Genomic DNA, 26,328 nt, shown 5'->3' on the forward strand with positions numbered 1-26,328 from the left:
AGGGTCTTTTTCCCTCTCAAACTTTTCGGTATAATAGCATTTTAGATCCTTTTTCATATTGATATTAGTTTGCCCTCCTAATTTTTAGATTTATATGCTTAATATATTCTTATTTTTTTGTTGATATAAAATAATTTTGTCCCTCTCAACATTTGATTCTAGTTTCGTCTCTGGGTGTAAAAGAGTGTGACATATAAAGATAAAAGATGAAATATAAGTGTTGTTATTTGTTAAATTTTCTAATAAGACATTTTGAATTGATTAATTTTAAAAATCGAAATAGACAGAAGAAAGTATATGAATTTTATGATTTTACCTTTCTTACTTTTTATTAAATAATTAATTATTTTGCTATGGAGTGATGCAACATCCCATGATAGACAGACAAAAAGATATTTGTATAGACATTTAATATATTAATCATTTTTTATTGTATATATATTAGGATTAATTTCATAAGACGTCCTCAAACTAAAGTCTACATTTTATATTGATCTTCAAATTTAACAAATATTCTAATTGAGTCATCAAAGTAATAATATTATCTCAATTATTTTTTTAATAAACCTAACTCCCAGCTTGATCATTAAATGTTAATTCAAATATGACATTAAATATATTAAAAACACATGGATCAAAATTTTAAATATTGAGAACTCATTGAATGACACAAGTGATTAAATGAAGTGTTGTTATCTCTTGACGTTTCGGGTTTAACAACTATGTCTATAGTGTGTGTGTGCATTGTCGACGACTAAGAAAGATTATGAATATATAATGCCTTGTAAACACTCAAACTATTAAAAATTAAATATGTGTGTATATTGTATGGTTAACTTGACTCTAAAGTGTTAAATATAAAAAAATGTCATCAAATTTTAGAAGGGTTGTTTGTTTTTCTTAGCACGATAGATACAAATTATTCATACGATAAATACATATTTATTTAAAATTTAATCTATGAATTTCAAAAATGTTACAAGTCTAAACCGAGCTAGCTTGGACATCTAAGTTGCCAACTATGCTGACAGAAGGACTTGATTGATACGATATCGATAATATTAAGATTTAATTAGAATGAAAGGAAGTTGGAGGACCAATTTATAATCTAGTCATAGCTTGAAGGCATTTGATGCAATTAAACCAATTTTATTAGCATACTTAAGAAGACTATAACGACAGACATACCAAGCGTAAGCATATGGGGCCATGGGGCCCATAACATATCATTGAACATTAAATAAAACCTGAACCAGAAACAACCGGTTCAGCATATCAAATTTTCTTTTTAATTTCTTTCATTGTAATTATTCGGTTTTTTTTTTGTTCAAATACAGTATTTTGTTTGTTGTTGAATTGGCTACAAAAAAAATATTTTTATTTTTGGGTTTTATATACATTTTGCATCAAATGTTTATAGGATTAAGTACACAAATGGTCTCCGACTATAGGGTTATGTTTTATTAAGTCATTTGACTATCAAAAGTTATGAAACGGTCCTTCGATTATATAGTGTTGTTTTTTTAGTCCCTCGACTATTAAAAGTTACAAAATGGTCATCCGACTATTCATTATGTTTCAAACTCGTATTTTTCTATTAAAAAATTGACGGTATTATCAGTTGAACGTTAACCTACCGACTGTGATATGAATAAATATGATCACAGAATCTCAAACGACTATCATATCTCAGTCATCATGCTAACGTTTAACTTAACAATCGCCAATTTTTAATGGAAAAAGACGAGTTTGGAACATAATGAATAGTCGGGTGATCATTTTATAACTTTTAATAGCCGAGGGACTTAATAAAGCAACATTATATAGTTGGAGGACTATTTTGTAGCTTTTAATTGTCGAGGTACTTAATAAAGTAGTATCCTATAGTCGGAGGACCATTTGTGTACTTTACCTATATTTATATAATCTTTTAAAAGAATTAAATGATATTGCATGGTTCGATTTTTGTTCTACTAAATCATCTCTTTCAATGGTGTTCGTAAAATATATTTATATAATTAAATACCGACTTGAGAGAATGTACAAAGTAAAGGGGCCAAGTTAATAGTTAAACCTAGCTGATTTATATGCGTATGCTACTCAAGGTGACTATTTAGTTTAAGATTTTGAGAAATGAGGACTGATTAATAAATACATAAAAAGTATGAAAAATTATACGAATAATGTTTGCTTTTTAAGAAGATATTTTAAATGATATTTATCTTTTATCGTTGATAAAAATATTTATTTATATATATTATTTTTAGTTGCTTATTTTTATGATTATGTTTGGATATTTAATTATCTTTCAAAATTATGCATAACGTATCATTTGTGTTCTGTTTTGATAACCCATCGTTAAAAAATAAACAGAACTAATGACGTTATAATTTTTTTATTTTTCAATGATGATTTGACATTATCTTATTATGACACGTCAACGTCATCTTTAACTTTTTTTAACATTAGATAATAAAAACGGAATCAAAATATAACGTTAGTTATAATTTTAAAAGAAAAACAGTTAGGTGCTCAAGACGAAACTGTTAAAATATATGAATGACTAAACATGTAGTTTAGTCTAAAAGTAAATATCATATATTTTTATTGAATTATGAGCGAAATACCAATAATTTTTTAAAATGCTATATTGATATTTTAGTAGTTTAACTTTGATTTTTTTTCGAATTTATCACTCAAATTTTAGATTTCATTTATAGGTTACTCGTTTATTGGTTGTTTAACGAGAGTACCAAAATTAATAGTTTTGGACAGTTTTATTATGACATTTATCTAATATTTTACCATTTTTATTCCTTGTGATTAATTATTGTCGACTATCATTTGTAATAAAAACTGGTATTAAAATATTTTCCTTTCTATCCTCTTTATTTTTTAATTTGATTATTCTCAAAATTGAGATAATTTCAATAAAAAATTAAAATTTTACCCCAATTTAATTTATAATATCCATCATATAATTAGCGTGATATTATGAAATATTTTTCCTTATCAACCTCTCCATTGAAAATATTTTGACGTTGGTGAATCAAAGTATGTCCAAAATTTTAAATTTTAAAAAATATTTTTTATTTACAGAAATTTTTTTGTTACACCCTTAATTTTTTCTCTTATAGATTAAATAAATTATTGAAATTTTAATTATAATAAATTATATTGTCAAAATCGACTAAAAGATTAATTTAATTTTTTTTCCATGTCATCATTCGCACTATAATTATCACATTAGTATCTTAACAATCAATGTTGATGAAATTAGTACTAATAAAACAAGAAATGATAAATTCGCGAAACAATTACAACAGTTTCTCTTTCACTTGTCCGAAACTGGACCCCACAGAATTATTAAGAACCTGCCAATAGCAAATGACAAAAAGGCAAAAATTATTGCCTCAAGTTTCCACGTGTCAGGATCCCACTGTTTCAAATCAAATCATACAACCAAATATCACAGTTTGATAAATCAAGGGACTAAAACGAGAATTCCACCCTTGGGAGAACTTCTATAAGTTGCAACCTTTAGCATTGAATCCCAAAAAGAAGAAAGCTTGAATCTCCTGAGTCCTGCCGTTGTAGATAACAGGAAAAAGGCTTTTTTCTTTTTCATTTGTTTTTGTTAATTTTCGTTTTAAGAAAGTGTAAAAATCCCTTTGGGGAATGCAGAGAGATGAGAAGTTCATCGTTGATACGGCCTGAGCATTGTGGCAACCGTAAACGTTCCGTTGGCGGCCGGACTTGTCACCGGAAACACGTCGAAGACGGGTGATCCATTGATCGGTAATCCAGTCATAGCTTCTCCTCTCTTCTTTTAATCTTCCGTCTAAGTTCATCTCTCATGTTGTAAATATAGAGTAAATTCAGTTCAAAGGGTGTCTTTTTTTTTTTTTAATTTCTCGATCTTATAAGTTACAAAAATGGCGGACAACGCTACTAAGAACGACAACCCATCTTTGCTTCATGGGAAATACGAGCTCGGTCGTGTATTGGGTCAAGGAACTTTCGCCAAAGTCTACCATGCAAAGAATCTCCAAACGGGGAAGAACGTCGCCATGAAAGTCGTCGGCAAAGAAAAATTGATCAAAGTGGGGATGATGGAGCAGATCAAGCGGGAGATTTCCGTCATGAAAATGGTGAAGCACCCAAATATCGTGGAACTGGACGAAGTTATGGCGAGCAAGTCCAAGATTTACATCGCCATGGAGCTCGTCCGTGGCGGAGAATTGTTCTCGAAAGTCGCCAAGGGTCGTCTCAAAGAAGACGCGGCCAGAGCTTACTTCCAACATCTTGTTTCCGCCGTCGATTTCTGCCACAGCCGCGGCGTTTATCACCGTGATTTGAAGCCGGAGAATCTGCTCTTGGACGAAGATGGCAACTTGAAGGTCACCGATTTCGGACTAAGCGCTTTCTCGGAACACCTTAAACAAGACGGCTTGTTACACACGACGTGCGGAACTCCGGCGTATGTAGCCCCGGAGGTCATCGGAAAAAAAGGATACGACGGAGCCAAGGCGGATCTTTGGTCTTGTGGGGTGATTTTATATGTTCTTCTCGCTGGATTTTTACCGTTTCAAGATGATAATATTGTGGCAATGTATAGAAAGATTTACAGAGGTGATTTCAAGTGCCCGCCATGGTTTTCGCCGGAAGCTCGTAGATTAATCACCAGGCTTTTAGACCCGAACCCGAATACCCGAATCACAATCTCGAGGATCATGGATTCGTCTTGGTTCAAAAAATCCATCCCCAAGACCATAACAACAAAACAAGAGCTCGAATTCGAAGCTTTCAACGGTGACAAGTCATCAAAGACCGAGACTTTGAACGCTTTCCACATAATTTCATTGTCGGAAGGCTTCGATCTGTCACCGTTGTTCGAAGAGAAAAAAAGGGAAGAAAAAGAAGAAATGAGATTCGCCACCACAAGGCCGGCGAGCAGCGTGATATCGCGGCTCGAAGAGGTGGCAAAATCGGGCAAGTTCAGCGTCAAGAAGAGCGAGTCAAGGGTGCGGTTACAGGGACAAGAATACGGAAGGAAAGGGAAACTAGCCATCGCGGCCGATATATTCTCGGTGACGCCGTCGTTTTCGGTGGTGGAAGTTAAGAAAGACAACGGCGACACCTTCGAGTACAATCAGTTCTGCAGTAAAGAGCTGCGACCGGCGCTTAAAGACATCGTCTGGACATCGCCGACCGAGAACACGACCGTTGCTTGATGATAATATTGTTGTTCTTTGTAATTTTCTTTTCAATGTTGTGATTGATTAAAACTTTGTTCTTGTTGTTGTTGGATCCATTGTATGTTGATGTTTCTGTTGTTCATATGTTTGTGTGTCAGTGGACTGCATTAGTGACGATTAATCTTTGTCTCGCCACTTTCTTGTTGCTTTATTTTTATTAACTCTAGTAATTACAAAATAATATTTATTTAAAAATAATTTTTAATTATTATTTGATATTAAATATTTATATTTTTAATAGTTATGACACTCGAATTTAAAATTTTTAAAAATAATTATTATTATTTTATCATTAAAATCACTATTCGTGTTTCTTTCTCGCTTCCTCTTTTCATTTGGAATCAATTCATTACCATATTATACGCCACACTAATTATTGGTTTTGAACGAAGGTGTAAGAGTTTTCTTGCTATTTTGTTATTGCAATTTGGTCAAAATACATTAATAGTCCATTGGAATATCACTATTTTTAAACTTCACAAATTAACTATTTTGTTTTATTATTATTATTGGATAACTATTCTCTTTAGGATTTTGTATGCACCTCTTAAAATCTCTCCTCTCGTTTATTGATGGTATAAATTTTATTTCTTTTGATCATAGTTTTTTCGGTCAAAAATTCTCGTTTGAAATGTAATTATTGACTCAAATCAAGAAACTAGAAAACGGTGCTTTTAGATTAAAACAACTCGTTGAAAAAACTCATTTGGAGAAATATTTTCAAATGAAACCTTAACTAGACTTCAAGACTCGAGATTTATACAAGAAAAGCGTATTAGAGGTTTTACTTCAACAAACAATCACATCATGTAAGGATGAGCCGAGGAGGAGACGGGTAGGCACAATCCTACCTTGAAAATTTAAAACTACTATATATTTTATATTTTTATGTGTTTTTTTATTAAAATATATTTTCGTCCCCTAAAATATTATAAATTCAAGTTTACCCCTTAAATTTTGAAAAGTTCAAGTTCTCTTCTGACATAAAATTCAATGTCTGTCCATGAGGCATGCTTCGGCAAATGGATATCGGTCCAATAACTTCGATTGTTTACGGTTCTTTCTAACAAAGCAGTTGAGCCTACATAATTATTCGTCGTCGACATAACTGGTTGAGGTCACGTGAGATTGAACTTTCTATGAGCTGTAATCTGCTCTACTACAGCTTTGTCTTACGTCGGTATAAGGCTACTGGTAATCTTGTAAAAGAAGATGCGTTTTGTGAGCGTGTATTTTTGGACACTCTTTTGCCATTTAAGGCACTTCCTTGGCCGTTTCAAGACACTTGAATCATACGAATATCTGTTGGAATCAGTGAAGATAAGATCCCATGTCCACCGCACCATTCCTTTCATGTGTCTCGTGCTTTTGCCGGCTGTTGCTGCTACTTGAAACTTCAATCTACTATCTACTATCTCATCGTGTTTGCCATGTGTTGGTGACCACACAACTATCATTAGCACGATGACAAAAAACAAAAGGATTAGATACGCAATAGTACATGGATTAACAATAAAATTTGAGCTGAGTTGATTTCTTTACGTGGTCCATTGTTAGGTTTCGGTAGCTACCTCCAGCAACGTACGGAGTAAATGAAAATGGTGGTTTGTGTTGTCTGCTATACAGGTGTCCATCAGCTTGAGCCATACATTGATAATGAAACCCTGCAGTTTACAGGCCTGTCTCTCATCTTAAATTTTCTCTGGTTGCATGGGTCATGTCCTCTCACATTTTACTTTGAAAATATTTAATCTTAACTCGGACCCTAAATATAGATCGACCGACGAGAGAAGTGGTTGGTTTAAACCAGCAGGAGCGAAGTGGTATGTTTGAGTCCAAGCTTCTTTAAGCTTGCAAGTGGGAGTTAAAAATGTGACAGTAACCGACCGGGGTAGACCAGAGGGTGGTGTCATGTTGTCGGAGATGAGTTTTGTGAAGGACAATCATCTGTCACGTTGTGGTGACTAAGATCCACTTTTATTCACATGGCTTGGGCCCCTCCCATTTCCCTACCAATTTCATTTCAAACCACTCAACTAGCTTAATACGTCAAGATTTCTTTAACCTTTGCAGTTCAAAAGAATTTTCCAATTATGATTTTAATCTCTTTATTACGTTAATATAATGGCAAAAAGTCCTTGAAAATAATATGAATGGTATTATTTTTTCTTTTAATATGATATTCTAATTTAGAAAACAAACTCGATTCTTTGACAATGGTTTTCTATCGCTAATCATTACGGTATTGGTGTGACAGTTCATGATGTTGGCATTACAGTCCATCTGTCGTATTTGAGTTACCAATTTAGCCTTATCTGTCATGTCATCCGTCACATTATCAATTACTGTGGACTACTACGTTATCACCATGGACTGTCACATCACTACAGTTAACTGTCACATCAATACCATAACAGTTAACGATGAAAATCGTTGGTCAAATAATCACATTGAGAGAAAAAATAATACAAGGCCGGGCCACATTAATTTTTTTTTTAAGTACAGAGAACTCAGATGCAACACAAGTGGAGCTAGAGGGGCTGGTAGGGTTTTGGCCTCCCAAAATGGTATAATTTCTCTTTAGTCCATCTAGAATTATAAAATTACAATTTAATACGATGATTAAATTGCAATCTGATCCTCCTAAATTTAATATTTTTGACTCCTAAACACAATTTCCACCTTCCCCCTGTGCATAAGGACTAAAACCATAATTGAACCTAAAAAAAGATCGAATCTCATGCAAGACATTCATTGAACAAAAATGCTTAATATTGAAATGAAAATAATCGTACATCTAATTTTAAGTTGTTATAAGCAAAACGTCCGCTTAAACTATAAATCCTTAATTGATATAATTTTAAACTACAAGGTAACATGTTGGTTGCCCTAATTTAATTAACATTAAAAACATAAATTAATATTAGTTGCATTTATTTCACACCATTAGTAAGAGTAATTTTACTTAATCACTTGTATAATTAATGAATTGTTAGCCTAAGTCTTAAATAAAACTGTCCTTGATTATGATTAACATAAACTTAATGTCATAAACAATATATTAAATACCCATAGAAGAATACCCTAAGAACAATTGTCAACAAAAGCTCAAAATTAATGAAAAAGAACACACTATATACTTTTGAGTCAATAATAGTATGAAAAATTGTATCATGTATGATGATGTATGCATATATTCTTTATCACATACAATTGAGTCCCTGTCTTGCATCTATGTGGGGAAGGTGTCTTTAATTAGATTCAGATTAGTGAATGATTACTTCTTAGATAACATAAACTCTAATTCTAATTTATGACTAAACAACTGGGTGTGTGGGACACATCAAATGGACGGTCCAACTCCAAAAGCCAGAGTGTTTATTTTTAAACAAGTATCTCAACAATAATAATATCACCTATTCATCATGAAAAGTTATCTTAAAGATCGTGTACGTAATGAATTAAAAAAAGTTTTAAACATATATGATTTTATAGTCGCCTTAGACTATTAAGCAAGATTCTCTTAAATCTTAGCCTCGTCGGTTAATCATTTTCCGATAAGAACCAAACCTCTAACATCATGCTTTCTTTGCTATGTCGGTGGAGGTCGTCACATCTCAACAGCGAAAACCCTTTTCTTATCATTCACCACAAATCCTTCCAAATAGTGGATTTAAAAATATTTGTGAAGATAGACACATATATTAATAATATATTTTTTTATGGAGTGGAAACAAAATATTTTTAAAGAAAATACAATCAATAAAATAATAACTAATAAAAAAAAGTTGAATTTCATGATGAATATTTATTCAGACCTTTTAAATGCCCAAACCATTAGCCTTTTTGGAACCCCAAACCTACCTTTTCCCTCGTTATTTCAAAAACCCACCAGCCCCTTTTAAAACCCCAAGCCCACCTCAAACCATAACTCGCGCATATTTTAAATGGATAAACTACGCATTTACTACCTAAACTATCAATTTTGATCCATTTTAGTACTTGATCTTCCAATTTTTTTAAACTATACCTAAATTTTAGATTTTATTTTGTTTTAGTACCCCACCTTTAAAAACTTAATACGTTTAGTACTTAAACTATTAGATTTGGTCAGTTTTAGCTCCTACTTTACTTTTTTTAATTAACGTTAAATTTTGAACAATGTACCAAAATGAAACAACAATTAAAGTTTTTAATGACCGGTACTAAAATGAAACAAAAATTAAACTTGAGGTATAATTTTGAAAAAGAAAAATGTTTAAGTACTAAAACGGACCAAAACCAATAATTTAGATACTAAACAAATAATTTACCTTTCTTTCCTATTGTCGGAACCGTCTTTCCGGTTGGGCCCCGGAATTGGGCTTCGACTTAGATTAATTGGGTTGGAGTCGCCACCGACCACTTTAAAACGAATTTAGGTGGGTCGGACACCATCTTACCTGATCTGCGTTGTACCAGAAACGTGTCGGGTTCGGGAGTCGATTACGGTCAAGGAAGGATTAGCACCCTTGAACCGCCCTTTCGGTACCGATTAATTTTCCGGTTGTCGTTATAGCGAAAAATAGAAAATTTAAATTTAAATTTAAATTACTCGATTCGAATTACTCACCTTTGATCAATTGAAATTTCTCTACAAAGTCAAAAATGTTAGGGGAAAGAAAAAAAAAAATATTGAATAAATAAAAGGAAGGAAAAAAAATAATACAAATGCTAGATTTTAAAAGTGATAAATTAAAAATAAGAAAAGGAATAAAAATACACTAAAATTAAGGTAAAAATGAATAATTAAAAAAATGCTAAAATTAAAAAGGAGAAAAAAAAATTCGAGGACTAAATTATAACAAATTAAAATGGATGGGTTAACCAGGTACTAAAAATAAACTGCAAAATAAAAAAGTAAGGGGGCCAAATTGCAAAACAATGTAAATTAAAAGTAGGGACTGAATTGAATAAATCACAAATTCAGAGGTCAAATTGCATACGGTGACCAGATTGTAAAGCGATTCAAACATACAGGGACTGCGGAGAGAATTAAAAAAACTTCTAATTGCAAAGAGGCCCCTGGTATATAAATATGAAAACTCTCCCTTTTGAATTCATTTTCAGCATTTGCCGAAAAAAACCATCTCTCTAAACGAGAGATAACTCTCTCAGTCAGCCCCCTTGGCCGAACCCCCCGCCACCGTTCAGCGCCGCCTCCGGCCGTCGGCCTTGGCAGCCGGAAAACACCAAAACCTTCACCAAATGACCCCCTTGTACCGCTCAAACCGAAATCGAACCCCGATTCACCGCAACCAAAGCCGAATCACGTAGATCTACAAAACAAAACTCGGCCTTTACCTTTTTCCAGCGAGACCTTTCACTTTCCCGGCATGTTTACTTCCCGCTTTGCTCGGCTCTCGATCTTTTTTGTGTTCTTGTGTTCTTGTGTTTTGTTTCGGTTTTTGGTTGATGTGGTGGGTTTTGCTCACTGTTGTATGTAGTTTTTTGTTTCGATGGTGCCTTGTTTCGTGATTTGTTGTGATGTGGCCTTTTCGTTCTCGGTTTTTTGTTTGCTATGTACTGTTTGCGATCCTGTGGCTCGCCTTGGTTTACTATTGTGATGTGTGGTTCTCTGTTTACTGTTGGCTCTCGGTTTCAATGGTTCCGATTGTTCTGCGTAGCCTCCGATGTTTGCTTGAACTTGTTGTTCTGTTGATGTTCGGTATTGTGGATTCTCTGTCTCGGTTTACTGTTTTTATTGATGATCTTTGTTCTCTGTTTGGGTCTTGATGATGTCCTCCCTTTGCATGGCCTCACCGGGGTATTTATACCCCATCGGAGGCCTGTCGGTTCCGAAATAAGGGTGCTCGTGGCCGTTGTGGCCGGTCACCCGGGATGGGTCAGTCCCGGGGATTTCGGCGGTCGTTGGCACTGTTGACCGTTCATCTCCCTGGTTTTGTGGCGTCGTTGAAACTGATATCATTCAGGGTTTCCAAACCCTAAACTTACCAAGCTGGATCAAGCCCATCTGTGTTTGGACCCTGACCGTGACTTGTTGGACTGGACAGTTGACCCATTTGGACATGAAACGGGAAAAAAATAAAATAAAATAAGTAATAAAAAATAATAATAAATAATGATAATAATAATAATAATAAATATAAAAACTATATAATATATATTTTTAAAATTTTTCTTTTAAAAACTATATATTATATATAAATTTAAAAAACCATTTAAAAAACTATATAATTTTCAAAAGTGTTTTTTTTTAAAAACCATATAATTTTTAAAAATGTTTTAAAAATTACATATTATATATGCTTTCAAAATGTTTTTCAAAAAATTATATATTATATTATTTTCAAAACGTTTTAAAAACTATATAATATGTATATTTCAAAAATGTTTTGGAAACTATATATTATATTTCTTTTCAAAAACGTTTTAAAACTATATAATATATAAATGTTTTTAAAATGTTTTAAAAATTATATATCATATATTTTCAAAATGTTTTTTTAAAATTATATAATATATAAATAAAAAACAAACAAATAAATAAATAAATAAATAAATATGGACGAAAATGAGTGTCTACAGCTGCCCCTCTTTGTCCTTTTTCGTGGAACGAAAAATAGGACAAAGATAAAAAGACACAAATTTTCGTTCGGTGGAGATGAAGAATAACTCCCTGTCGAATTGGGTTGCAGATGGCTCCTCCGTCGTGAAGTCGAGTCCACCTTGAAATGATATGGAATTGAAGTCATAGTTCGAGATTTGAATCGGGATGCGGCTTCTTGTTGCCCAATTGTAGTCAACTTCGGTCTTCTTCTTAATTTAAAGACCTTAGTTCAAAAATTCGACTGGAAAAATAATTCTTTTACTCCACCATGTGGTTGATAGACCCTTGAGCTGAATAAAATCAAACCCGAAAGGTCCTCGCCGACAGATGGCTTTTCTTGACTTAAGTTATGCTGTCGGAAAGCGGTTTTTTGTCACTAAGGCACGGTTAACCCAGGTGTTCATCTTGACTTTGAAAACCTCGATTGCAGCCGAACATTAGTGTGATTGAGGTATCATCGAGCTAAATAGAGTCGAACTCGACAATTCTATTGACAAATAACCCTTCTTGCCTTGAGTTATGTTGTAAACGATATGACCTCGAAGTTAAGTGTAATCGAACTCGGGGGTCTTTGGCAGATAGCCCTTCTTGACTTAAGCTATGCTGCAAATGATATGCCTTGGAGCTGAGCGTAGTCGAACTCGAAGGTCTTTGGTTGGCAGATAACCCTTCTTGACTTAAGTTATGCTGCAAATGATGCACCCTCGAAGCTGAGCGTAATCGAACTCGGGGGTCTTTGGCAGATAGCCCTTCTCGACTTAAGCTATTCTGCAAATGATGTGCCTTGGAGCTGAGCGTAGTCGAACTCAAAGGTCTTTGCTAACAGATAACCCTTCTAGCCTTGAGTTATGCTGTAAATGTTATGCCCTTGAAGTTGAGTGTAATCGAACTTAAGGGTCTTTGGCAGATAGCTCTTCTCGACTTAAGCTATACTGCAAATGATGTGCCTTGGAGCTGAGCGTAGTCGAACTCAAAGGTCTTTGCTAACAGATAACCCTTCTAGCCTTGAGTTATGCTGTAAATGTTATGCCCTTGAAGCTGAGTGTAATCGAACTTAAGGGTCTTTGGCAGATAGCTCTTCTCGACTTAAGCTATACTGCAAATGATGTGCCTTGGAGCTGAGCGTAGTCGAACTCAAAGGTCTTGGTGGCAGATAGCCCTTCTGGCCTTGAGCTAAGCTGCAAATAGTTTGTTTAAAAATGGCTTCCCTTTACGGGTCGAAAACGGTCATGATTCTTCCGGTGGTTCCCCTAAGCTGGTCTGGGAAAACCTACTGATAAATTCTGACAGCCGGATATCTTCCGTCGTGGAATTGAAATCTGGCTTGAAAGTGTTAACTGAAAACATGTTGCTCCTGGTGAGTTTGAACTGAACTAGATTTGATCTGAATTGGTTCTCGAACCCATCTGAGATCTGTAGTTATGTAAAGTCGCTTGAGGTGTAGCTTCTTGCTGCTGAGTTACACCATCGTTCTTTAAAGGTGCTTGCAAGTCGAGTAACCTTCATCCTGAAGTCGAAGCTTGACTCTGAAAGCTGCAAAATTATGTATGCTAAAATGATGAATGTGATGCACCTAAGTATGTCTGAGATGCATGCAACATGAATAAATTATGTGTTATTTCTTGGATGGAGTCTCGTGCTTTGCCTGCCAATCTGGTCCATGGAATCGATCGTGCCCCATTTGCTTCTCGAGCTTGGGCTTTACAGACATTTCATATCTGAGATTGTTCTGTTTGAAAACGTTTTTCTCCTTTTTCTTGTTTCAGGAGAGAGAAATGTAAAGTATTGTTCGCAATTGAATCAAATTGTAAATGTGAGTTCAAAAAATACCAAAGGAATCAAGAGCTCTTTTAATGCTTTCAGAGTTACAAATCTTTGACAAATGTTCAAAGGGACAAGTCGGCTTTAGGTTGGCCTCCTTTCTAAGGTTTTTTTGGTAAAAAATGCCATTTTTTTAAATATCGCCACATGCTTTGGCACTTTAATTGGGTGCGGACAAAATGACGCAACTAACATGATCAATTACTAGACCTTTTATCTCAGTTCTCTGAAATTTTTCATTTGTTCAAGCTTTGTAGGCTCTTCCAACAAAGGCAGTGCAAAAAATATCGGTCTAAAAATGAAATTCTTGAGTGCTTGTGTGTAGTCAACTATAACAGGTGTTCCTTAACTCCCTTAGTCCATTTTACCGAAAATTTCTTGCTTAGATAAATTTGATTTAACTTTTCATTATCTGGCTAGCTGAATCCATAAAGCCGGGGCATTTAACCAATTGCTTTAGAGGGCCAGCTTAATATTATAATCACTCTTATCAAGTTAACTGAAGGGTTCATCTCATCACGGAGTCTTCAGCCTGACAAGAGCAGTGGAGCAAACACCGAATTGCCAAGTGTCCGAGCAATGTCATGGTTTGAACGTAATCTACTCATAAGGCCAGGGCTTTCAAGTTTCCTCTATAACCAATTGCCTTAGCGGAATAGCTCAGTTTTTACGGATTTAATTTCCTAAGATTGTCAAGAAGAACCTGTTATAGCTTAGGTGTTTTTGAAAGTCAAGGAATCTCATCTTTAGAGTTCAATTTTCCAGCAACTGACCTAAACTGGATTCACCTACTCGACTCTTTCATTTGTAAAGATCATCATCGTCATTGAACGTCTTAAATAAAAAAAACATAGTAATTGTCATATGTAAATGATGCCCTATGTTGTCCGCACCTTATGAAAGGAAAAGGGTATATTGGTTAATTACAAGAGCGGGGTATGGTGTTTGAGGGTATATTCTGGATAAGGTCAAAGTCCTTGTTATTAAATCATGTTACTTCGTCAAAGATTCATAACTTTGAATCGTTTACAGAGTTTCTTAATTCAAATGATATGCAAGGAATTACAAATTTGCAAATATGATCCATTGCTTAACATCTTTTAAAGTAACATAAATTTGATTAAAATGTTCTTACAAAAACTTTGAGAGAAAAAATGGAAGAAAAACAAAGTCAAACAGAATGCCTCAAATGATGAAATGATATTCCTCACTTGGATGCCCCAAAGTTGTTGAAGTCGATCCAGTTCTGGTTACGCATCTTTTGTACAACCCTCTTGAATGCGTAACAGTTCTCAATTGTGTGCCCTGGGACTCCGCCGTGATATTCACAATACGCATTCTCATCATACCACTTGGGGTATGGGGGCTTCATGGGTTCTACTGGATATGGTGACACCACATGGGTGTCAAGAAGTTGCTGGTAAAGCTCTTTGTAGGTCATGGGAATTGGGTCGAAATGTTCCCTTTCCCTCCTGGAATCTTGTTTAGAAGTACCTAACGGTACAACTGCAGTTGATTTTGGGCTGGAGATTGTAACACCTTTGCTGGAGTGTTTGATATTATTAACCTCTCCATCCCTCTCCCTCATAGGAGGCTTCTTACTGGCTTCCCCATCCTTAATCTTGCCTTGCTTTATGGCCGACTCTATCATTTCTCCGGCCATAACCAAGTCTGAAAAGCTTCCTGATGTGATCGCCACCAGATGCCCGAAGTATGGAGCCTTCAGAGTCTGCACGAAAAGTTTCCGAGTTTCCTTTTCATCTAACGGTGGATGAACTTGCACAGCCAAGTCCCTCCATTTTTGTGCGTACTGCCTGAAACTCTCGTTATGCTTCTTTTCCATGTTTTGTAGCATAACTCGATCTGGCCTTATATCATTGTTATGCTTGTATTGTTCCAGAAATAACTTGGCCAGGTCCTTCCAGGTCTTGATATTTGATCGGCTGAGCTGGTTGTACCACTGAATGGCTGAGCCCGACAGACTATCCTGAAAACAATGGATCAGGAGTTGGTCATTTCCTCCATATCCTGTCATCTTTCGGCAAAACATGGTGATGTGAGCGGATGGGCAACTGTTCCCGTCAAACTTCTCGAACTCCGGGGACTTAAATTTCGGGGGAAGAACCAAGTCCGAGACTAGACTAAGTTCCATTGCATCGATTTCATGGTAGTCACGATCTCCTTTGACTATATTCATTTGGTCTTCCAATTGTTTGATTTTTTCCTCCATCTTCCTCGCTTTTTCCTCTTCGTCCAAATCAGGTACATGGTAATAACCCGGATTGTTCCTAGGGTTAAATACAGAGGACAAGGGCTTTGTTTTTGCAGCAGATGAGTCCCCTCGAAGTTCTGGTAGGATTTCAGGTGAGATAACCACTTGCGGGGTAGGTTGTATAGTTACCCCTTCCGGTGAACCTGCCCCGGGCGCACTGGTCTGTTGTAGGCCAACTAACTTGGCAACGATCTGATCAACCAAGGACTCTTGGTTCTTTGTGATTGTTTCCAGAGTATTTCGACTGTTCTGGTTTATTTTGTCTTCTAGCTCCTTTTGTAGTTTTAACATATTCTCCTCGATTTGTGTAATTCTGGCTTCCATCCTCTTCTTCTTCAAACGAGTGTTATGTGGATGGGGTGTGTCCAATGCTTGAGACGGTGTATCCAGTATTTACTCCTTTTGATGAGACATGTATATGTTAGTTAATGTGAATGCAAAGAAAATAACAAAATGCAAAGAAAATAACGAAATGCAAAATGTCTAAATGCATGATGCATGAAATGTCCGAGGCATTGATCCAAAAAAATGTGCTTGTTATTCTGAATAACCCTTATTGGTGACAAAAGTGTTACGTCTGAAGAGACAAAAACTCTTTTGGATGGTACAAATTCTTTACTGCTTCTGACAAGTTGATTCGTCTTTTTCACTGGTTGAATATCCTGTCGAACCATTCCGGCTCCCTTGGCTAAAATGTGCAATAATGAGATGCTTGCCCCAAAAAAAAAATCTCGAAGGACTGCATCTCCGACTTTCACTTTCTTGTTCCAAACGAAAGTGTCTTTGGAGCCTTCCACCCAAAGTTTGTCGACTTGTTTTTGGAATTCATCAATTAATGGTCTGCAGCTTAGCTGGGGTTCCGCCACTTGTTATCGTAATTTTCAAAAGGAGTTTATGGGCCAGCAACATTTTCCTCGTCTTGCCCCTGCAACCTTTGCCTCTGAGTATTCTTTGACCACGGCTGTACTTCTGAGCTTTTTATCTCTTTGTATTATAACCCCTTTGTCCATTAATACAAATTATTCATGTTTAACAAACACATTTTTTGTGGATCAATACCTCGTTTTAATGATGCGAATGATAAAAAAAATGCCAAAGAATAAAAATGAAAGGAGGAAGAGAAACAAAAAAGTTAGTGAGATAATGATGATAATAATAAAAATGATGAAAAAGTCTTACCCCACATGATAATCTACCCGAACATGCTTAATATTCCTACACAGACATGATTTCTATCCCGCATGCTAATTTCAAACAAATCCTAGCCGCATGTTTGTCTAGTTCGAATGCTTGGAGCAGAAAATATAGCAGGAAATAAAAATAGCCTAGGGTTTGGAATGAGGTTTTGGGGTGGGCTCTAATTCCCTATAATCTCCCGATTTAGGTTCTAAAAAGGTACTCGAGTTCTCCTTGCAGGTGCCCCCTTGGGCTTGCCAGACCCTTAGTCCTAAGCCCATTACAAGCTTGCGTGGACTAAGTTAAACTCGAGAGGACACATTCCCTTATGTCTGTGCGGTGAATAAATTCACACGAAGACGTAAGGTATATGAATCCCGAAGGCTACTTGCTAGGCATATGCGGTGAATAAATTCACACGAATGCGTCGCTTTCACCCCCACTTAAAACGGGTTCGGAGCTCGGGTTTAGAGCTTAGAGATGACAATTTTGAAAAAAATCTGAAATCAATAAAAAACATCAGTACAACTATTTATTTGAAACAAAAATAATCAAAGATAAATAATTAGAATCAAATAAATAAATTAAAATTTAACATTTAACATTTTCGCATAAAAAGACAACCAAAAATTAATTTCGGCCTGACTCACTTACCTGGTCCCCAGCGGAGTCGCCAAGCTGTCGGAACCGTCTTTCCGGTTGGGCCCCGGAATTGGGCTTCGACTTAGATTAATTGGGTTGGAGTCGCCACCGACCACTTTAAAACGAATTTAGGTGCGGACACCATCTTACCTGATCTGCGTTGTACCAGAAACGTGTCGGGTTCGGGAGTCGATTACGGTTAAGGAAGGATTAGCACCCTTGAACCGCCCTTTCGGTACCGATTAATTTTCCGGTTGTCGTTATAGCGAAAAATAGAAAATTTAAATTTAAATTTAAATTACTCGATTCGAATTACTCACCTTTGATCAATTGAAATTTCTCTACAAAGTCAAAAATGTTAGGGGAAAGAAAAAAAATATTGAATAAATAAAAGGAAGGAAAAAAAATAATACAAATGCTAGATTTTAAAAGTGATAAATTAAAAATAAGAAAAGGAATAAAAATACACTAAAATTAAGGTAAAAATGAATAATTAAAAAATGCTAAAATTAAAAAGGAGAAAAAAAATTCGAGGACTAAATTATAATAAATTAAAATGGATGGGTTAACCAGGTACTAAAAATAAACTGCAAAATAAAAAAGTAAGGGGGCCAAATTGCAAAACAATGTAAATTAAAAGTAGGGACTGAATTGAATAAATCACAAATTCAGAGGTCAAATTGCATACGGTGACCAGATTGTAAAGCGATTCAAACATTCAGGGACTGCGGAGAGAATTAAAAAAACTTCTAATTGCAAAGAGGCCCCTGGTATATAAATATGAAAACTCTCCCTTTTGAATTCATTTTCAGCATTTGCCGAAAAAAACCATCTCTCTAAACGAGAGATAACTCTCTCAGTCAGCCCCCTTGGCCGAACCCCCCGCCACCGTTCAGCGCCGCCTCCGGCCGTCGGCCTTGGCAGCCGGAAAACACCAAAACCTTCACCAAATGACCCCCTTGTACCGCTCAAACCGAAATCGAACCCCGATTCACCGCAACCAAAGCCGAATCACGTAGATCTACAAAACAAAACTCGGCCTTTACCTTTTTTCCAGCGAGACCTTTCACTTTCCCGGCATGTTTACTTCCCGCTTTGCTCGGCTCTCGATCTTTTTTTGTGTTCTTGTGTTCTTGTGTGTTTTGTTTCGGTTTTTTGGTTGATGTGGTGGGTTTTGCTCACTGTTGTATGTAGTTTTTTTGTTTCGATGGTGCCTTGTTTCGTGATTTGTTGTGAGGTGGCCTTTTCGTTCTCGGTTTTTTTGTTTGCTATGTACTGTTTGCGATCCTGTGGCTCGCCTTGGTTTACTATTGTGATGTGTGGTTCTCTGTGTTTACTGTTGGCTCTCGGTTTCAATGGTTCCGATTGTTCTGCGTAGCCTCCGATGTTTGCTTGAACTTGTTGTTCTGTTGATGTTCGGTATTGTGGATTCTCTGTCTCGGTTTACTGTTTTTATTGATGATCTTTGTTCTCTGTTTGGGTCTTGATGATGTCCTCCCTTTTGCATGGCCTCACCGGGGTATTTATACCCCCATCGGAGGCCTGTCGGTTCCGAAATAAGGGTGCTCGTGGCCGTTGTGGCCGGTCACCCCGGGATGGGTCAGTCCCGGGGATTTCGGCCGGTCGTTGGCACTGTTGACCGTTCATCTCCCTGGTTTTGTGGCGCCGTTGAAACTGATATCATTCAGGGTTTCCAAACCCTAAACTTACCAAGCTGGATCAAGCCCATCTGTGTTTGGACCCTGACCGTGACTTGTTGGACTGGACAGTTGACCCATTTGGACCTGAAACGGGAAAAAAAATAAAATAAAATAAGTAATAAAAAATAATAATAAATAATGATAATAATAATAATAATAATAAATATAAAAACTATATAATATATATTTTTAAAATTTTTCTTTTAAAAACTATATATTATATATAAATTTAAAAAACCATTTAAAAAACTATATAATTTTCAAAAGTGTTTTTTTTAAAAAACCATATAATTTTTAAAAATGTTTTAAAAATTACATATTATATATGCTTTCAAAATGTTTTTCAAAAAATTATATATTATATATTTATTTTCAAAACGTTTTAAAAACTATATAATATGTATATTTTCAAAAATGTTTTGGAAACTATATATTATATTTCTTTTCAAAAGCGTTTTAAAACTATATAATATATAAATGTTTTTAAAATGTTTTAAAAATTATATATCATATATTTTCAAAAAATTTTTTTAAAATTATATAATATATAAATAAAAAACAAAATAAATAAATAAATATGGACGAAAATGAGTGTCTACACCTATCTAACCATGAATTCTCCCACCCTGCACTCGTATAATTTATTTCGTACCAATTCACAATTTTTCAACCTTCTCCGCAGATCAATACCAAATTAGAAGGAAAGCATTGCTGATATTGAAATTAAAATCATAAACTTACGCCTAATATAAAAGTTAATGTTAAAATTTCACATTTAATTTATCCACATCACGTAGGGAGTTCATAATTATGTTAAAAACGAATTAATCTACCGAACCAAAATTTCAGTCGGTCAATGGTTAATAGTTTTTTCAAGTTTCGATTTTGATTAATTCGGTTTAAAATCGGTTAATTAATTGAATTAACTAAAATTATTAAATATTTAATATATTATTTAGCTTTGGAGGCGTTTAAACTTCGGGTTTAACTGAATTAACCGAATAAATCGAAAATATTTAATATTTAATATATAATATGCAATCTTGATAACTTTTGGTTAATCGTTTAACCGACTAATTAACCGGACTTAGTTTTGTTCAGTTATTTTTTTTAAAAAAAATTGATTAATAAAATTTGGATAATTCGATTCGGTCAACAATCTAATTATACGACACCCCTGTCATTATGTAATAAAAAAAGAAACTAATTAATACAGTATTCAAAGTTTTGCAAACTCTATTAAAACCTTTTAATAGTTAGAAGACAAATTTGAAGTTTCTCTCTTTAACTTTAAGCAATCAGCCAAAATAGTTTACTTTTGTCGGGACGTAACTCCCACACGTACTGCAAAAAGTATAATTTTTTAAAGGATTTATTGAATTATTTTAAAATGAAATTAAAATATATAAAATTTGAGATTAAAACTATTATTTACTATCACTGTTAAACTTTTATTAAAAATTTCAACAACCAATTATCAAAATAGGGAAAAAAATATAATTTCAGTGACAAATTTACCCAAAAAATCAGAGGCTAAAATAAAAAAATGATTATAATTTAATGATCAATATGACAATATATCCTTGATTTACTATCATCCACCTTTAGAGATTTTTGTTTTATTTTAATATAAAGCAGACAAAAGCAACACGTCGTTGACTCTTGGAGGTTATAAAACATAATTTATCTAAAAGCTTTGATTAAAGTTAAAATGAAATAAAATACTTGGAGTCGGCATAAAATTAAACCTTAAAAAAGTTAAACAAATAGGTGAAAGTCATGCTACTCTATTTAAATTTGAAATTTAATTCATTTACATTTATTTTATATAATTTGAATTAGTATAGTGCACAAACCAACTTACCTTAATGGTTAAAGGAACCGTTGATATTCTTAGACGTCTCGGGTTCGAGCACCAACGGCTGAAGTGGAGAGGTTAAACATTCGTTGTCAAATTGATTGAGAATATTTAGAATATATATTACTTTTTAATTACTCCAGCTTAATCAATAAAAAGAATTAGTATGGGTAGTTAATGTTACTAATTATTTTAATTAAATTATTTATTAAAAAGTCTTATTAAAAAGGATATTAATATTGAGTGCTTTTAAGAATCTTTTAACTTTAAATTTTAATTCAAATAATTAATAATGTTAATAATTTGAATGAACTAATAATATTATAGAAGTAAAATAAATTATTATGATATTAGAAAAAAGATTAATAAGATCATTCTCATCATATATTTCTATAATATTTAGATTAAATTAACGATTGAAGAGTTATATATGAACCAACAACCAGTTGGTCTAGTATGATGTGACACTAAATCTTTTACATTAGGGATTCGAATATTAGTGATTGTGAACGGAGTAAATCAATTGGAAGGGTCTCACTTGCTTCTATAATACTCGATCCAGATTAATCGATGAATGAACAAAATAAAGGAAAAAATTGAAATATGAATAAATTAATTGAAAAACAATGAAAAATTATTTGGTTGTAAATAGAGTGATAAAAGATTTATGTTCGAATATATAATTGACATCAATTTTGAATTGGATTTCGAACTCTTCTACTCTTATATTAGAAAAACAATTACAGCTATTTAATTATAATATTAAAAGTTGTTCCATTACGAGAATTGGCTTTAGGGTTTAGCCTATAAAGTCTATGTAAATACGGTGTCGTTTGATACTTAAAAACACGAATGAACTAAGACCACCTTATTTTCATAGACTCGAAGCTGCCCTTCAGTTGACTCACTGGAGCTAATTATGGTCAGTCAGAGACGCCGCCATCACGGCTTGGAAACGGAGGCAGCTCCGTCAACAACGCCATTACCCATGGTGGCTGATTGGACGGTCAACACCGACATGCTAGGCGAGGAAGGCCCATCACCACCGCTCGATTGTAGCAAGAGGTGGCTACCGTTTCCGTTAATGCCGGTGTTTGGGTTCACATTGCTGATCATTGGGTTCCTCGAATGAGAAGTGGCGGTTGAGATGGCGGTGGCGAGCGAGATCGGCATCAGACAAAGACCCTTCCCCTGAAGATACTGCATGGCGGTCCCCATGTCCTCTTCCATAAGCTTAGCCACTTGGTGCTCCGTCGCCGTCAGGCTGTCGTTCGCAGGCGGCTTTTGGTTGCCATTGGAACTTCGTGGAAGGGACCCACCATTATTAGCACTCGTTTGAATGCAATCACCACCTCCCTTCAAGAGGACAAAAATTCGTACTTTTTCATAAAATTGTCTCTACAATTAAAAAGAATATAAACAAAAGGGTAATGCCTAGTTGTGATCCTTCACTATATTAAAATTTTTACTTTTAATCCTTTTACTTTAATTTATCATACTTTCCTATTGTTGTTAACTTTGCACAAAGTTAGAACCTAAGGAATAATTCATGCTAATTTACAACATAAAGATTGATTCAGAAATTTTAGTACAATGTAAGGACCAAAATAAAATTAGACCAAAAAATACGTTTGGAAAAAGGAATCTACGGAAGTTAGGGCACGCGTGCTACTTTTGTCCTTTGTCGTTTTCCTTAGATTGGTCGGATTTCAGACAAGGAATGATTTTGATTTTAACAAAACCAAGTCCCTTGCTCGATACTATTATTATTATTTTGAAAAATAAGATTTACCTCAGAGGGCATAACAGTAACAAGGGGAGCAACAGCAGCCGCACCGCCCAATCTGCTCATACTCAGGACCTGTAAAGAAAGGAATTTTAATTTCAGAGAAGCCCATACAACAACTGGATTAAGAAACAATTAAAATATTAATAACCAAATTAAACAAATCATGTCAATACTGGGAATCCTCTAATAATATTCTTGTTAATTAAATAATTTTTAAAAAAATGGAAAATAAGGGCTACCTTGACTTGGAGCTGGAGGAATTTGACATAGTCGACGATCTCATCAAGCATTGAAGCTTTATCTGTCTGTCATTCCAAATCCCACACAGATCACGATGCTAATTAATCAGTTTGTTTAAATAATCAAAATACAGAAGCATAGTCTGTTACGAGATACCATAAAAATAACATAAATAATTGGAGCTAATTAAATTAATACACTGATAACTATTCATGTTGAAATGGTGAAATAGTTATTTTTTTCTCTTGGAAATAACCCTTCTAATCAATAGGAAAAGTAGAGGATTAGGGGTTTTTTCCAACATTCAAGCATTGTAGAGGGATCAAAACAATAATTTTACCAAAATAATTAATTAATTACGTATTAAGGACATAATTGAGCTCAATAAATATCCCGAATAATTTAGAGGGCTTTCCGGTTTCCAAAACGGGTGGTTTGTAATTAAAAATCAATAATGAGTCCGAGAAACATTAAAGGCACTGGACTGTGACGATTAATTTATCATAATATCGACACCTGTCCAGCTTACGCGTAGCCTAAAATTGACCCAATAACCGGCGGTCAGGTTTTTCAGCCAGAGACCGGAGCCTATGAAGCTTCGGATTACGATGAAAATGGTGAAACAAAAAGAGAGAGAAGAAGATGATGAAGTGTACCTTGTTGGCATTGGGAACCAGTTCTTGAAGAGCTTTCATTCGCTCTGCAATTCTAACTCTCCGTAGCTGCCAAAAAAAGAAGTCATTTTTAAACATGAACTGAAATCAAATTTCATTTCAAAGACGGTCCGAATTCGAATATAGGCCGTAAAATCGGCATGAAAGATGATAAAAAGAAAAGCAATTGGTTTCAAGAATTGTTCTCTTACTCTTTCAGCAATACTATGCGGGTCGGTAGCTTGACCCCTCCTTGCCCTAACTTTTTGTTTAGGCTTTTCCTGCGGCGGCGCGACGGCTGTCGGACCCTGACTTTGGTTTATCTCCGTTGTTGAATTAGCCCCAAAGCTTGCTTGTGGATGATGAAAAGATCCATCGCCGAAGCCATTAAACAAAGCTAGCATGGAACCTTCTCCACCACCCTACAAAAAAGAGAAAGAAAAAAACAATTTAATCACTCATTGTTACTTCTGCTAATCTATGTAGGGTAATGAAAGTAACATAACGTGAATACCTGATGATTTCCCACACCGCATCCGGAGGCGGAAACCGTGGGTCTTCCCGCTGCCATCATCTGTTGTTGCATCATCATCATCATCTTCATAGCTTGGAAAGAGTTACTACCATCTCCGCCGTTGATATGATGCTGTTGTTGTCTAAGCTTGGATGCTAGAATCTCTTCGTGGTGGAACCCGTCGGCGGCATTGTTGTCGAGGTTACAGGGATCCGATTCCTCGGGTTTGGGTGGATCCCAAGGTGACTTGAGGTCGGACCATGAGGAAGAAGAAACAGGGAACGACGTCGTTGAGAGCATCTGTTCTAAGAAGTCATCGTGGGACGAAGCGGGATCATCGAACTGCGAATGGTGACCGTTGATTTGTAGGTCTTGGAGAGGGATTTGTTGAGAAGGGTTTAAGAGAGAGTTCATTGCTTGCATTTCACGACTACAAGGCTGCATGATTCTCGAACGAGAAATTAGGGTTTTGGCTCTTGTTGATGAAGAAGAGATGAAGGGAGGACTCTCTTGTTCTTTTTTTTTTCTTCTTTTTGGGGGGTTGGAATTACTAAATATAGGGGATGTTGCAGGGTATTTTGGTGTTGTCTTTTTAGTTTTGGTTTCTATGCTTCTCTTTCATCATCCTTTCGTTGACGATAAAGCACTTAGCAAAGGGTTGAGATCTTAATACATTGATTTTTTCTCATTAAACTTAAATTACAAATTCCCATTATTAAACTTTACTCTCTTCCTTATTTTTATCATTAAACTTTAAAATTTTTATCATCTTCATTAAACTTAATACATTGATTTTTTTTATTATTATACCATTAAATAATTAATAATATTAAAATAATATTATTTTAAAAGAACAAAATTTTCACCAAAAACAATATTATTTTACATCTATTTAAAAATTCATTTTGAACAATAATTAAAACTAGTTATATATACATGAGAGTGCGGGAGGGTTGAGTGCACGGTCAACGTGATCGCGTGAGAATGTATAATCACACTCTGAGGTCTCCTTCGCGTGGTCTGCCAAGGTCCCACTACAAGACTATCAACTAGGGTATCGCTATCAAACTCAACGTGAATTCTCCGAAGTACCCTTAACTAATTAATTAGTTCAAGTTAAATGATATTTTGACTTGATGTCGTACTATGTTATATTAGTTTATTACATGAATGATTTTTTTGTATTTTAATTATGATATATATTAATTCGACTCATTTTTTATTATAACAAATAATGTGTACTTCATTGTTAAAAAGCCTATGGTTTAAATTCAATTAAAACAAATTCAAATTCGAATTACTAAAATATTATTTAACACTGCACAAACCAATCAATCTCGATGACAAATGAATTGTTGTTATTTTTAAGGTCATAAATTCGAACACCAAGAATATTAGGGGAATGAGCGTTAAATGTCAGGGAAATGAGCGTTTAATGTCAAATGATTAGAATTATCTTTGAAAATATACTATATTGTACTTACCCTATACTAATCGAAAAATATTATTTAACACTCATCAAAGGATTTAAATGATAAAAAAATATTATTCTTTTAGAGATTTTAAGTCTGAGCAGATATATTTATAAAGTATATATACATTATCAATAAGTTAAAAATATTTTTGAACAAATATTACCTTATGATTATCTTAATCTATTAAATTAAAACTCACGCGGTTGATTAAGACATCTCTCAACACTCAAAGCAACATTCTTCTTGTTAAATTTATTACGTGTTGTATACGAAGAAAAACCCTTTTGCGATTATATTAGAGAGAGCCTTAATTTTTTGCG

The 26,328-nt window shown here is 34.6% G+C and overlaps 2 protein-coding genes across 2 annotated transcripts; one reads left to right on the forward strand and one right to left on the reverse strand.

Moving 5' to 3' along the window:
• The first annotated feature begins 3,569 nt into the window (after nt 1-3,569).
• On the forward strand, nt 3,570-5,342 carry LOC120141339 (CBL-interacting serine/threonine-protein kinase 6-like). The gene has a single exon (XM_039156251.1). The coding sequence runs from the start codon at nt 3,936-3,938 to the stop codon at nt 5,232-5,234; it is 1,299 nt and encodes a 432-aa protein (XP_039012182.1). The 5' UTR covers nt 3,570-3,935; the 3' UTR covers nt 5,235-5,342.
• A 16,697-nt stretch (nt 5,343-22,039) lies between these two features.
• LOC120141340 (bHLH transcription factor RHL1-like) lies at nt 22,040-25,076 on the reverse strand. Its single transcript, XM_039156252.1, has 7 exons — nt 24,781-25,076; nt 24,534-24,738; nt 24,232-24,441; nt 24,023-24,088; nt 23,366-23,431; nt 23,130-23,198; nt 22,040-22,693 (listed from the first exon to the last, which is right to left on the reverse strand). Exons 1-7 carry the CDS (start codon nt 24,975-24,977, stop codon nt 22,280-22,282), a joined length of 1,227 nt encoding a protein of 408 aa, XP_039012183.1. The 5' UTR covers nt 24,978-25,076; the 3' UTR covers nt 22,040-22,279.
• Between the last annotated feature and the right edge of the window lie 1,252 nt (nt 25,077-26,328).

The sequence above is a fragment of the Hibiscus syriacus genome, unplaced genomic scaffold, assembly GCF_006381635.1.
Source record: "Hibiscus syriacus cultivar Baekdansim isolate YM2019G1 unplaced genomic scaffold, ASM638163v2 tig00110796_pilon, whole genome shotgun sequence".
Lineage (NCBI taxonomy): Eukaryota > Viridiplantae > Streptophyta > Magnoliopsida > Malvales > Malvaceae > Hibiscus > Hibiscus syriacus.

Excerpts from the sequence above, each read along its gene's own strand:
- LOC120141340 (XM_039156252.1), bottom strand. The coding sequence starts at position 24,977 with ATGCAGCCTTGTAGTCGTGAAATGCAAGCAATGAACTCTCTCTTAAAC. Across the intron at positions 24,739-24,780 it reads TCCTCATGGTCCGACCTCAA|TAACCTCGACAACAATGCCG; the intron begins GTCACCTTGGGA and ends ATCGGATCCCTG. Across the intron at positions 23,432-24,022 it reads TGGTTCCCAATGCCAACAAG|ACAGATAAAGCTTCAATGCT; the intron begins GTACACTTCATC and ends TTGGAATGACAG.
- LOC120141339 (XM_039156251.1), top strand. The coding sequence starts at position 3,936 with ATGGCGGACAACGCTACTAAGAACGACAACCCATCTTTGCTTCATGGG.